The sequence below is a fragment of the Fulmarus glacialis genome, unplaced genomic scaffold, assembly GCF_000690835.1.
Source record: "Fulmarus glacialis isolate BGI_N327 unplaced genomic scaffold, ASM69083v1 scaffold19849, whole genome shotgun sequence".
NCBI classification, from domain to species: domain Eukaryota; kingdom Metazoa; phylum Chordata; class Aves; order Procellariiformes; family Procellariidae; genus Fulmarus; species Fulmarus glacialis.
Genome location: NW_009235447.1, coordinates 8,885 through 23,544, shown reverse-complemented (window position 1 = coordinate 23,544; position 14,660 = coordinate 8,885). Strand labels below are relative to the sequence as shown.

The 14,660-nt window shown below is 44.4% G+C and overlaps 1 protein-coding gene across 1 annotated transcript; it reads left to right on the top strand.

Annotated features, from left to right (window-relative positions):
- Positions 1 to 216: 216 nt before the first annotated feature.
- On the top strand, positions 217 to 7,738 carry LOC104082788 (high affinity choline transporter 1-like). The gene is made up of 8 exons (XM_009586032.1): positions 217 to 394; positions 1,386 to 1,499; positions 3,095 to 3,250; positions 3,745 to 3,893; positions 4,394 to 4,537; positions 5,533 to 5,686; positions 6,569 to 6,786; positions 7,235 to 7,738. Exons 1-8 carry the CDS (start codon positions 217 to 219, stop codon positions 7,736 to 7,738), a joined length of 1,617 nt encoding a protein of 538 aa, XP_009584327.1.
- Positions 7,739 to 14,660: the final 6,922 nt, after the last annotated feature.

Here is a 14,660-nt window from a genome sequence, read left to right as displayed (position 1 = left end):
ACCCTGCATCCAGTTCTCAAGACGTTTGGGTTTATGGCTCTATTTCGTACTGCATCTTTGCTTACAAAGTACAGCAAACTAATACTTAGCAGTTTCTTTACAAGGCGGCATTATTTTTTCTGATTTTTTTCTATTTTTTTCTGATTGTGGACTCGATCAAAGAATATTATCATCAAGCCATTATTCCTCTCTATGATCTAAATTAAGCAACAGAAAATGGCTCTAAATACACCAGGCTTAGTATCTTTGAGTGTGTTTTTTATGTTAACTTTAGCTACTGGAATTTGGGCTTCTTGGAAAAGCAAAAAAGACCAGCAGAACAGGAATCCAACTGAAATGGCCATAGTTGGAGGCAGGAATATAAATGTTTTCATTGGATTGTTTACTGCAACAGGTAAGTTTTATTAAAGGACTTTTAAAAATTCTTCTTAAAACACATGCATTACATAGATCCGGGGGACTTTTCCTTCAAAGCAGGTAAACTCCTTTAATGTCAGGGCAGATTTTACCTAAGTGTGGATTTAAAGGATTATGGTTTCATGAATCATTTTGGGATGGATTCTTCCAAACCTCCTCACACTGAGCAGAACCTAATGTTTATGTAGATTCTTTTAAATTAAAGAGATTAATTTAAGAGTGACTGAAGAATACGACACACTTCATTAAGGAGGACTGTGGTCTTAATCTTGAACCAGTTTCTGTTATCCAGCAAAAAAGAAGAATCTTACTCCTGAAACAATGCAGTTCTGTGTGGAATAAATTGCTACTCATGGTGAGCATTGGCCTCTCTCCTAAAGAGAAAATGTTTCCCCACTGACTGCTGCCCTCCGCTTCCCTTTTCGCTCCTTCCTGCCCGGCATCACCTGAAATTTGCTTCCCTGCCCCGTTTTTTGTGAAGGCTTCCCCAAGTGGTATTTGCCCGGCTAAGACACTTAAGCCCATGTTGTAGGCTTGTATTCTGACTGCAACGTCTGCTTGCATTTTTTTTTTCCCTAACGTCTCTTTTCTTAGACTGTGTAAGTGAAGGATGGTCTATCAGTCACAGGAGAATAACAAAGGCAATTCTGTTCGCTCTAGCAAAAGTCTTCCACTGAGAAAAATGAAATTTAAAATGAGTATATTCAAATCGCCTCTGAATTTTTAAACATTGAGTTTTTCCATGCACACATAGATATTCATTCTCGAACCGGAGAAATTATTTAGGGCGAGATTCTAATACTGTTACCTGTACTCAGCAGGACATCTCACTATAGGAGAAAACTTTGTAAAGAAAATAGAAGTGTGATTAAATATTTGTATAAGAAAAAGGTTTACAAGTTCTCAGAGTGTTCTACAAGACTAGTTGAGTATCGCAATTCTTACCTTTCCATCTTCCATTTTTACAGCCACCTGGGTTGGAGGAGCATATATCAATGGCACAGCTGAAATCGTCTACCTGCCTTCAAAAGGACTATTGTGGGTCCAGGCGCCTGTGGGATTTGCCTTGTCCCTTGTTATCGGTAAATAATTCACATAATCAGGACACACAAGCTTTAAAAAAAAATCGTATGAGTATATTAAGATGCGTAACAGAGTATAGAGTGCATTTTAAAGGTGATTTTGTTTCTTCAATCTCCCATAGATCCAGAATAAGCATTTATAATAAGCATTCTAAACTGAACCATAAGAAATTGGGGTAGCTTGGAGCTAGTGTAGAGTTTTGCCTGCTTGGAGTAATTTATAGGACAAAAATCTTATCTGAGAACTTTAGAAGCATGTGTCTATGTGCATATTGTTTTTTTATCATGGTCTCTTATTCACAGACTATTGAGATTATTGGTATAATTTTAATTTTTTCTTCAAAATGTCTGTGTGATGAACTAAAACTATCTTGATTTTTCCACTAAATTGCATTCTTCTGAGCAATCTCATCTCAGGATGAATTTGTAGTGCATCTAGCTTATCCCACTTTACAGCTGGTCACTATTTTGTTGAAATTAAGCTAAGTTTGTAGTGTCCTATACCGAAGTTGCCATTTCTAACTCCAAGAATTATTGGACTCACGCTGAGATTCAGCTGTCTTGCCAAGACCAAAGTTTCTTCCAATCCACACCAAGTTATACCATAAACTCTGTAGGGACACAGGATGATTAAAGCAAGGAGACCGGTGCAGATCTTGTACAGGAATTTCTAAAAGAACAATAACCTTTATTCTCAAGTCAGAGAATAAAAGAGAGAAAAGAGTCCAACTGATGTGAATATGAATCAGGCTTGGAAATATACTGCCAGCACTTCTTATGTGAGTAATTCTTACTAATGAAATTGAGGAGTGCAGGTCTGATCCTGCAATCTTTACTCAGGTCAGTAGTGCCCAGACAAGCAGTCCTGTTGGCTTCAGGGTTAGGCACAATACGTATTCTTTGGTTTTAATGAGACGGCTGTACGTCTGAAGTCTAATATTTAGATGAAGGCGGGTGGGACTCAACTCAATGCACAGATTAAAACAATATATTTCCGGGAAGAGACAATGAAGCCACCAAAATGAAAATGTAACCATAAAAGGAACATATATCAACATGTTGCATCACATGGTCAAGGACAAAAGTTTGTCTCTTTTTTAGCCAAATATGAGTCTTCAATGCCTTATTCTGCCTACTGACATTTTCCACAGGAAGCATTCCAGAACACTTTGTGTCTCAGGTTCGTAGGTCATTGGAGATGGAGAGGAGACTATATGTGGGTGTCCCCTGAGCTAAGTCCCTGTTACAGTCACACAGGTATCTTATGCTATTTGGGGTGCCCTAGGGAGACCTACCTGGCCCTCAGTAACCACTCTGGAAAGATGTAGGTCTGCCAAAAGTGGAGGGTCATATCTGTCAACTGTAAACAGATGTTCTTTATAACCTGGGACCTCTCAGATGGTTGAAACCCCACATTTAGGCAAGTGAATTGAGGCCCTGGTGTCTGGTTGGCTGCATCATTCTCCAGGGTCCATTATGTACGAATTCCACATTCACTATACGGGTCTGATACCCAAATACCATAGTATTCTTATTTTTTTTTCCTGGAATATAATACATGTAAAATTCTACCAAAATGTCATCACTTCTGATAGGTGGTTTCTTCTTTGTAAATCCAATGAGATCCAAGAATTATGTGACAGTGATGGATCCCCTTCAAGAATCTTATGGGAACGTGATGGGAACCTTACTCTTCATTCCACCACTGCTAGGAGAGGTGTTCTGGTTTGCAGCTATCCTGGCATCCCTGGGTAAATACTTACTTTGCTCTTATATTTGTTAAAGGTCATGTGGTGCAACTATCAGAGTATAATACACATTTGGGAATTGTGTTGGACTAAGCTGTGGAAAGTTGTGCTTCATGTCTCCTTTTGTGAGAGGAACACAAGCATTTCTCATTTCTGGAAAATATGTTTTTAGGTTTAAAACAAATGACAGTAGTATATATTAATGATATTATAATAGATAGGCCTGGTGATACGAGTTATTAACTTCCTCTTGCCTGTGGGAAAGCAAATGTAAAAAGGCAAAGTGCCTTGGCAAAGGCCATACAGCAAGGTAGCAGCAAGAGCAGAAAGGGAACATGGGCTCTCCTGAATCCTCACTCTGCCCACTCTCTGTAGACCGTGCGCTTCTCATACAGTGTGGTGTGCTGGCACCAAGGGAATAACAGATCCTTATTTATTCTGTATTCTGCACATACGAAATCTGTCTTAAAATACTTGACTGCTGTCCTTGTCTGCAGGAGCAACAATGAGGGTCATCTTGGATATTGGAGGCTCATTGGCTATCATTGTCTCAGCATGCACCGTCATACTCTACACTCTACTGGGAGGCCTCTACTCTGTTGCATATACAGATGTCATCCAGCTGGTTTTCGTTACCCTCAGCCTGGCAAGTCCTGTGCATTTCTTTGTTACCGGTTTCCTAACTAATGGAAAAAATCCTGCTCTTCTTTTCAGTATGTCTCAGACCAAAAATAACTCCACCAATACTGGCCCTTGCCCTACTGTTCTTCTTCGGGAGAACAGGTCTCCTGAAACATCTTACAGTCCTTGTGCATTTCAGCCAGTGCTCACACAAGCTATTGGCCTTGCTGGGTGAAGGCAGCAAGGTCTGCAGAACCTGTCCAGAACAATTTTGGCTGGAAAGGAGAGAGATCTGTCTGCTGAAGGCACCAATTGACCTGAATTACAGACTCATGTTCTTGATGAGGCCATGAACAAGAAACATGTAGATTTAGAGTAAGGAAGGGGAAGAAAGGAAGACTCTTAGTCTGGGTTTAATCTTATGTAACTTTATGTTCTACATCTACCTTCATTTCAATATCTGAATAGATTCTCCAAGAACAAGAACCCCGGGGAAATGGTTAACTCTTTCTGTTTCTATCCTAGTGGGTCTGTATCCCCTTTGCCCTGGTAAACTCTGCAACGGAAAGTATTTATTACACTGCAACTCATCAATCTTACCAAGACCCTTGGATTGGGACGATAGAAAAACAGTATCTTGGAAGGTGGCTGGATGACTTCTTCTACCTGGTATGGAGTATTTCTTGGACAGGTGGTTGGGAGAAGGGATTGTGCGGGGGCTTTCTGTCTGGAAAACTAGTGGGTTCTTCCAGCCAGGAGCCCTACGTTGCACAGTTGGCAGGGGCAGGATGATGTGTAAAACCTTCTCTCAACCTCTCTACAGCACACTGAATGGACTGGGGAGATCCAGGGCTCAGCTGTGGGAAGGAAAGAAGCAGTAGGGACACTCCATCCTTTACGCACATCAAGGAATGTACCTCTTGAGTAAGACTATCTAGGCAACTAGTTCCACTTCTGGCACCTAACTGAGGCATTTCCTACCTTTTGAGGGGTTGGTCTTGCAGCCTCAATAGTGTGCTTTTAACATAATTATGTAAAATTCCCTCTATTTGAAAAAAAATTAAAATGACACTACCGCAGGTCATCAACAAGCATGGTGCCATTGGCTCCACTGCACAACTCAACTTTTGAGCTACCAATACAGCCACGACTGCAGGAGGTTGTTACACTCTTGCTAGATTGGTAACAGGGACACACCAAAGCTTGAGCTTGTTTGGTGAGGACAGAATCTTCAGATTTTATCTGATGAAATTTGTCTGCTAAGAAAGTGAAAATGGTGATTTTATTTTTAATTTTAGGTTATACTCTAGCTAAGTTTGGGTAGATTTTTTACAGAAGTTGCATTCCTGAAAAACTTCTCTTCTCTTTTCCCTCCTCTGTGTCTGTTTCACTATGCCAAGCAACTTATTTTTCAGCTTTCTCAGTCTGCCAAACCATTAACTTCTTTTGATCAAAATTTCACATCCATCACAATGAAAACAAAGGAAAAGGACACCCTCAACCATCAGAAATATCATCCTCAATAGTTAAAGCTGGGCCATGTTTATGCATTTGAAATGAGAGTTTTATAACAGTAAAGATTATCATCCACCTGAATGGATGGATGATGCTCTACAGCAGCCAGCAGCCTGGTGAGTACCACTGGTAACATCTAAATGTTTCAGGTGCTTGGGAGCATTCCATGGCAAACGTACTTCCAAAGAGTGCTCTCCGCTGCCTCGCCAGGACAGGCAAGGCTCATCTCCTACCTTTCTGGACTTGGGTGCTTTTTAATGGCCATCCCCTCTGTGCTCATCGGTGCAGTTGCAGCATCAACAGGTAAAACTAATTGTTTGTCTCTGAACAATGAACATGTTTTTGTCAAAGGTGATTAAAATAAGTCCTGATTTAGAATTCAAATTACCTAGTCACGTGTACCTAAAAGTGTAGTCCTGGCCACTAAGCTAGGTGATCTGTACCAGAAATGTGGAGCCCTCTGAGATTCAGTGCACAACTACTTAGCGATACTTAAACAGCCCCAAGACCTGTTTAAAGCTATTTAATGACAATGAAATGGCTTTTCATGGACCTTGTGTTGAGGAAAGATGAAGGCAGACCCTGTAAACCCCTGTATAATCCTATTTTCCAAGAAACTTTATGCTTGCTTCTGCTAATGCCTTCTGCATGTGAGACCCAGCAATATTACTACAGTTTGTTAATAAGGTTCTGAAGAAAACCTGCTTGAAGAAATCAAGAAGTTCAGTCCTGTAAACTCACAGACCCCGCCCCAGGGATCAGTCCTGTGTTGGCTGTGAGCAAGGGTTGAAGAGCAGCCAGATCACCAAACGTTTAAAGAAATCAGTTGAACTCATTAATTCATCTGTCACTAGGGGCATCAGAGCAAAACTCCCTTCTCCTCAGGAGCAGGGTCTAGAAGGTTGACCTTTAACTGTCACAGTTCTGGAAACACACGAAGCACAGCTATTTCTATAGATGCTACTGGGGAAAAGGAAAATCTTTGATCTAGTGAGAGCTGCAGCATGCTAAGGAGAATCACAAGAGATCATAAGAGAATCCAAAAGATTAATCCAAGTCCTAAAATACTGAGTGGGTCTCAGTCTTTAGCCCTGCTGTGACTGGTCCCTGTGGAAAGGCAGCTTCAAAGACAGCAGAAATGTCAACGAAGGACTTGTTGTGACTTTTCCTTGTTCTGTTTTAAAGACTGGAACCAGACAAGCTACGGTCTTCCAAGTCCACTCGAGCGAGGGGAATCAGCGATGATACTGCCACTTGTTTTACACTATCTCTGCCCAGCGTACATCTCCATTGCTGGTTTGGGAGCCATCGCTGCTGCTGCAATGTCTTCTGCAGATTCATCTCTTCTCTCCGCTGGCTCCATGTTCGCTCACAATATCTACAGGAAAATCCTGAGGAAAAAGGTACTTGGTTACAGCATTCAGTAGTTTTGGTGTCAGGGAAGATGCTTTTGTTTCAAGACCGTTTCAAATTCTGTCTGTGTGGTCTGTGACTAGAGGTGTCTGTCCTTCAGCCGCTGAACTGAGCTCTGGAGCCAGAGCTTCAAACATAGGTCAGGGGTGTTCATGTCCTTGGTAGGGATACAAACACACACGCTGGTGAGCTTTGCTCTTTATAAAATGACTGGTATAAAATTTGGACTAGGATATTCATGGAAACAGCATAAAACCATGACCCTTAAAATTACAGAGGGCAGCTCCATCTCCAGGGGTGCCTGCCTTGGGCGGCTGCTGGTGGCAAGCATTGCCTGAAAGCAGCAAGGGCTTGGTGAGAACCAGCCCAGGGCAGGGCAGTGCTGGTCACCCCGCCAATAAACACCATGTCTGTAATGTTACAATCTCTGTTTTACAGGCTACGGAGACGGAGGTCTTATGGGCCATGAGGACCTCCATGCTGGTGTTTGGGGCTGGGGCTGCCTGTCTGGCTTTTTACTCCAGCTCTGTCTATGACCTCTGGTTCCTCAGCGGCGAGCTGGTGTACGCCCTGCTCTTCCCCCAGCTCTGCTGCGCCCTCTTCGTTCCCAGCACCAACACCTACGGCTCGGCTGCCGGCTTCTTGGTTGGGCTCCTCCTGAGGCTGCTGGCGGGGGAGCCTGCCCTGAGCATCCCCCCCGTCATCTGCTACCCAGCCTGCTCCCTGGTGAACGGGACATACGGTCAGCTCTTCCCCTTTAAAACATTCACTGTGCTTCTCACCTTGGGGACGATCGTTGCTGTTTCGTACCTGGCTGCGGTTTTGTTTCAGAGAAATCTCCTTCCCCGCAGGTGGGATGTTTGCAATATGACGGGGGGAACTGGCACCCTCATCCCCCTGCAGCAGATGGAGGAACAATGGGTTCACCAACAGTTGCACTAGAAGAGAATTGTGATTAAATGCAGGGCCTCGTTTGGAAGGTCACGGTGCATTCAGCAATTAGAGTATGGCACAAACAGCATCGCTCTTCCCTTTGCTTTCTGCAGTAATGAATTATTTAAAGTCCTCGCAGAGTAATAAAGATGCACTCTCTTCATCCGAGGAGAATGTGTGAGCTCGAAGCCTGCAGTGATTAAAGGCGCATGGTGATGGAGCACGATCTTGTGGTGGTGACCACAGGGCACCTTGGGCCTCAGCAGTGTTTGCTTCGGGGTGCCCCTGGTACCCCACCCAAAAGCAAGGCTACAAATCATGCTCCAACATTTATGGCATTCTCAAGTCACATACTTTTCTCACCACAAAGGAGACAAATTAATGTTTAATAGATTGGGTATTCTTGATTAAAAAAAAAGGTGAGCAAACCTGTTTCCATTACAACAGCTAGAGTTTTAGCATAATCATCCCTGGGGAGCACATCAAACCCATAAAAACACAGATTATGGAATGCAGTGCAACCACCACAGCAGTCCAGCAGTTATATCAGTTCTGCACCATTCTTTGTATGCTTTACAAAGCTTTCCTTGATACCACAAAAACTTTTGCATATGCCTCTCCCCAGCCGCGGTCTCAGGCCACACAGCCAGTCTGCTGCCACATGGCTGAGGAGAGGACATCCCCTCTCTCATGACCTGGTAAGGCAAAAGCAGATGAGCAAGATGAAGTAACAGCCCTTAATTACTGGATAAAAAAGTTTTACATAGCCACTATTTAGAAAAACTCAACCAGCTGGAAAAATGAAGGTGCCAGAAAGACTCTTGAATGCGTGTTCTCTAAAACACCTGGTTAAATCACTCTTCTGAAGGTGTTACCCAAGCACAGTGGTGGGATCGTGTGGGACACATACACAAACTGGTGTGAGAGCACTCAGAGGACTGTGATGACAGAAAGGTGCTGGAAAGTGATCCTGAACCTGCCTGCAGGGACACAAAATCCTGAGGGCAAGATCCCAAAAGATTCAAGCCACCAGGTCTGTGCAGAAAAGCCCCTGATACCTTGTTGGCATAAATTCTCAACAGGTCAGAAGAAAAGCAACCCAGATAACTAGTGAATTTGGCCTCTAGCCTGGAGTCTGATGGACCAAGACCATCCCACAGTGAGATGGGTCGTTAAGATGGCATCTGAAATAAATATTCAGAAGGATCCTGCAGTGATGGCTCATGGATGGCTGTCACTTTATACTTCCCTCGGCAGCTGTGCAGTGGCTCACCAGGGGTCAGTCGCAATCCACCCACAACAGCCACAGGAACCGCGCTCTGCGCAGCCCCTCGCCACAAAACCTTCACGAAGTGGTTGTGGGAGCTGCTGTGCGTGGAAACACCTAGCACTGTTGGAGGGAAGATATTTACTGACATATCCAAAATACCCCACAGCAGAGCAACCCTGACAGCCAACTGAGCTGCTGAGGGTGAAAACAGTATGCTGCTCCGTGAATTTCTTCCAGCACATGCTGAACACTCCGCTGTGCATGCACAAGGCGAGAAACTTTGCTGGTGCCACCACGCGTGGCTGCAGCAAGCTCAGCGAGGAGCCACGTGTCATTCTGAACTGTACCAAGGCAATTGCAGTGGCCCGGGAGGAGTTCTGGCAGCCTTAAGCTCTAGATATGGCTTTGACGACTCCATTCCCCATGGGGAGCATCCATCTCCTTTAAAATACCCACCCTCAGCAAGGTGGAGATTCTGCTCCTCATCAGAAAAATATCACACAACTTTATGCTTTGCCCTAGTGTTAGTAAAGACCTGGGCACACTTAACTTCCCTTGCACAGCAGTCCTGTAGATATGCTTTGTTAAATCAAGACCAGAAATTCTTTCCTGTATCTGTACAGACTGTCATGAAATATTAATTATAACGTGTGTCTAGAAAAGGGGAAAAAAGCTGCTTTGCAAATTAAAAGCATTACCATTAACTATGGCCCTAGGTGGTCACCCACTGAAGTTTTTCACACCCCAGTGATTTGAGTGGGAGCATGTGAGGTTGTGCTTAGCTAAGGGAGACACCAAAGCTATCATTACCACAGCACTAGAAGAACTGGGCTGTTGTTGTTAAATCACAGTTTCAGTATACTGATCTAAGCATACTCCCCTGAAAGCTTTAGGTATGACCTAGTGTGGGGACCTGTATGGCCCTCTGTGCGGAGCAGACCAAAGCTGGCACAGTGCACTTGCACAAGGGCACAGACCTGCTGCACGGCCCAGATGAGAGCGAAACTCCAGTCTCCTCATGTCAAGGTCAGCATCCCACTCACCGACCATCCCACTTAGCGGCTCTGAAAGGCAAATGACTACATCTGGAGATATCTTTTCTCCACACCGCTGTGCCTAACTTCTCCTGCTGTTCCCCTGCAGAGTCACGAACTTTGATATTAAAGCCTTTCCGTGCTCACGCGCTTGGCCTGGCGGGCAGTAGATCCACAGCTTCCTGAGACAGCGTCGAAGGACAGCGCTCTGGGGTAAGACATTGCTGAAGAGCGTTACCACCACCGTCACATCACCTCCCAGTGTCACCACAGAAAACTCCCAGTGACTTCAAATAGTGCTGTAAGGGGTATATGGCACACTCAGCAGAGACACTTTGCCCTTACAAAGCTTCTCTGAATTTCATACCGCTAAAACACGCTCTGCTTCGCGTGGAGAGACGAAAATGGCAAAGACACAATTACTGTAACTCTCCTGAATGTTTACCATTTTCCATCCTGTCGTGGTTTAACAGGACACATCCTTATATGACTCCCTCCTCAGAACATCCCCCAGCAAGCTTAAAAAGAAAACATTCATCAAGGTCAGGTAAAGTTTTGAAAGCAATTAGCTGCAAGTAAAATAAATATAATAGCAATTCTAGCCTATACTTAATGACAAAATTCCTAGTTGTTCCAGCCCAGCACACCCAAAGTCCTTGAGGTGTTGCCAGCATGGGGGATAATGACCCAGCTCCCATGAAATCATTCTTCTGACAGGTTACTGCCTCCAGTTCAGTATTCCTTTTTTTTCTCCTTGCCTCCTCTTCATAAAAAATTTGCTTAAGCAAAAGCAACTGGAGGGTCCCAGTTTACCCCTCCATTTCTGGATTTACCTCCTTTGCCTCCTCAATGCGTCCATGCCAATGACTCTGTACAGTTCCAGTTTTCATTAACTTCTCCCAGCGTAGACAGCTGCTACCTGTTTCTGGCATTTTTGAGGTTAATAATACCCTATCTCTCATGTCTAATTAAAAAAAAAAAAAAAGACCTGCAATTTGGGAAGCATTTGGTTTGCAGTGAGTTCTCAGCATCTCATCAGATCCTCACCAGGCTTCTTTGGATGTCTGGTTTACATAGATGAGAAAAATAGGAACATAACACTTCTGAAGGGAAATCTGCATCTCTTCCCTTCTCACTTATGCTCATTTTTAGGATTTCCTAACTGTGTCCTCACTGGAATAACAGCTGGCATCCAGCAAGAAAGCAAAGAAACACTCGCAGTTTTGCCAGACATTTCTAGCGCTGTCAGGGAGATACTTCCATGTGAGCAATGAGCTGCGCGGGGCCAGGGTGATCCTCTCATCGTTTCCCCATGAATGCTGTGCTCTCTGGCTTTATCCCACATGCCACACACCAATTTTCCCTCGCAGTTCTCAGACTTTACTACAGCCTCTGCCGGAGAATACATCAGCTCAGCTAGCAGAGCTTTTCAGTCTTCTAATAACTTTTCCTGTTCTAGATCACCACTGACTTTTGTGCTCCTATAACAAGGGAAGAATTCAAAGGCATTAATCCCCCACAACAGGACATTTGTAAATCCAGAAAAAAAGCAAGCTTGCTTTGCTGATCTTTAAAACTTTGAGGCAATCCATCATCCCCAGGGCTGGGAATGCTGCTGCAGCAAAACATGGTTTTCTCTGCCCTTCCAGGTAGGGGCCAGGATCATCTTTGTGACTGGAATTTGGGCTGTCTGGAATAATCAAAAAAAGGAGAAAAATGTGAACTGGAATAAGGTTTCCATTATCAGACACAAAAGCATGAACATCCCAAATGACGTGTAGTGAAAGTTTTCCTTAAGTCTGCTGGGAAATGTCATTCTTCAACATTAAACAACCTCAAGAACAGACAGTGTTCTGTTTCAGTTCTTTGGCCAAATGGCCAAATAGTTGTTTTGTGGGTTTTTTTAAATCTTTTGGCAGGTCTCTTGAAGTAATACAGGATCTGCCTTGGCAGAGGTGTCCATTTTCCTCCTCCCCTCCTCAGTTTCCCTCCACCAGCTATCTTATCTGACCCTGCAGGTATCGCTACACAAGTTAGACTTTGGAAATCTACCTTAGGCAACTCACTTGACTCACTCGTGCTTTACTTTCCCAGTCCCTTGAAGAGGGACAGCATTTTAATTGATTTTGAGATCTTTGGAAGAAAGCTCTGTTATACATGATGAACACTCATTTTGCATGAGTTGAGAACTTCTGTTCATAGCTGGAGGGCAGTTTTCCTGGTCAGTTTAATTCACAATCCCGAACAAGTGGAGGTTGTTTATCTTTGCTTTAGCAAGGCTTTTGACACTGCCTCTAACAAAGTCCTCACAAGCAAACTGATGAAGTACAGATTAGATAAGTGGACAGTGAGGTGGACTGAAAAGTGGCTGAACTGCCAGGCTGAAAGGTCTGTGATCCACAGCACAAGGTCCAGCTGGATGCCAGTCACTAGTGGTGTACCCAGGGTTTGACGCTGGGACACTACTGTTTAGCATCTTCATTAATGGCCTTAGTGTTGGGGCACAGTGCACACTCAACAAGTTGTCAGATGATACAAAACCAGGAGGAGTGGCTGATACAGCAGATGGGTGTGCTGCCACCCAGAGGGACCTGGACAGGCTGGAGAAATGGGCTGACAGGAACCTTGTGAAGTTCAGCAAAGGGAAGTGCAAAGTCCTGCACCTGGGGAGGGATAACCCCAGGCAGCAGGACAGGCTGGGTGTCGACAAGCTTGAGAGTAGCTTTACAGAAAAGGACCTAAGGGTCCTGGTTGCCAACAAGCTGACCATGAGCCAGCAACGTGCCCTTTTGACGAAAAATGCCAACAGCCTCCTGGGCTGCATTAGGCAGAGCATTGCCAGCAGGTCAAGGGACATGACCCTTCCCCTCCACGCAGCCCTGGTGAGGCACATCTGGAGTGCTGTGTCCAGTGCTGGGCTGCCCAGTACAAGAGAGACATGGACTTACTGGAGACAGTCCACTGAAGGACTATGAAGATGATTAAGGGCTTGGAACATCTTTCATATGACAAGAGGCTGAGAGAGCAGGGACTATTCAGCCTGGAGAAGAGAAGGCTCAGGGGGATCTTATCAATGTATATAAATACCTGAAGGGGGGGAAAAAAAGAAGACAGAGACAGACTCTTCTCAGTGGTGCCCAGTGAGAGGACAAGAGGCAATGGGCACAAACTGAAACACAGGATAATCCACAAGAAAAGTCTTTTTCACTGTGAGTGTGATCAGGCACTGAAACAGGTCACCCATTCCATCCTTGGAGATATCAAATCCAACTGGACACAGGTCTGAGCAACCTGCTCTCGCTGACCCTGCTCTGAGTAGGAGGTTGGACTAAACCATTTCCAGAGGTGCCTTCCCACCTCAGCCACTCTGTGATTTTGTGACCTTGGAAGACTGCAATGCCAGTCACATGGCAGCATCAAGAAGCTAAACTCCTTCAGCAGCAGCATCCCTTCGGTGGGCTGGACTGGGACCCTTTTCAGATATGTTCTCGCTTCAGCCATTGGTAATAACAAAAGTTGAATCCTAGAAAGTTTTCATTTTGAAGTTATCATAAAACTATGCTTTTTTTTTATTGCTGTACAGTGATCTGAACCCAAAATTCTCCAAGATAACAGAAGTCCAGCTTAGCCGGCTGCATGCAAGTGTTTATGAAAACTAACAAAAGCTGGGACAAAAAGGGCAGAACAGTCTGGATCATTCATGTGAATATGGGTGTGATAAAGAGTCTTCAAGGCTGCTGGTGTCATTTTGGTTTGTGCATGATAATGAGCAGAAAGATTCTAAAAATGGGGAAAAGAGCTTCCAGATGAAAGGAGTGGGTGGACTGGGTTTTGGTCAGCTACCTCAAAGGAGATGAAGAGCCCGTTGGACATTGCTTGTGCTGAGTCACTCCATGGGGCAGGGGGAGGACCCGGTGGACTCAAAGGTTATGTCTACATGACTAAATGCTTCTGCATGACGGAGCAGTCCTGGGCCCCTAGGCCAAGTTGTAGCATGAATACAACCAGACTGTGGGGGTGCAAAGCCTGCTGGAATAGAAGTGGAAGACTGCAGAATTTGGAGGAGCCAAATCTAGTTCAATCTCAGTCCTCTGGAGTGATCTGGAGTGAACTTTCTCCAGAATAGCACCTGAGTTTTGGTTTCGAAGAAACCAGTTGGTTCACTTCAAAACAGACCCAGGAATGCATTAACATTACGCAAAGTGGTCAGTCAGCAGCCCGGGACCTGGGACTGAACTGAGAGGATAAAATATTTGCAGTAGACAGACTTAAAGCAGCAAATGCCAGCATCTGGGAAGCACTCTACTGTTGCCTGGGCTGGCAGGATCCACTGAGGCTTCCATTGTCTTGGTTTTCTTTGACATTTTTAGACTTCATCTAGATGTGGAGCATCTGAGATGGTATCAGACAGAAATTTGATTAAGAAACAAGAACAATACAAAATCAATGCCGTGTACATTAGGTGGATTAACAACTGGCTAACTGACAGGTCTTGAAACGTAATTACAAGTAGGAAATTATCATCCAGTATCTGAATCTCTAGTAAGGTTTATTCTTGGCATTATGCTATTGAACTGCACTTATCAGTGACCGGGAAGCAGTGAGGAGCAGTCCACATCGTGTGCTC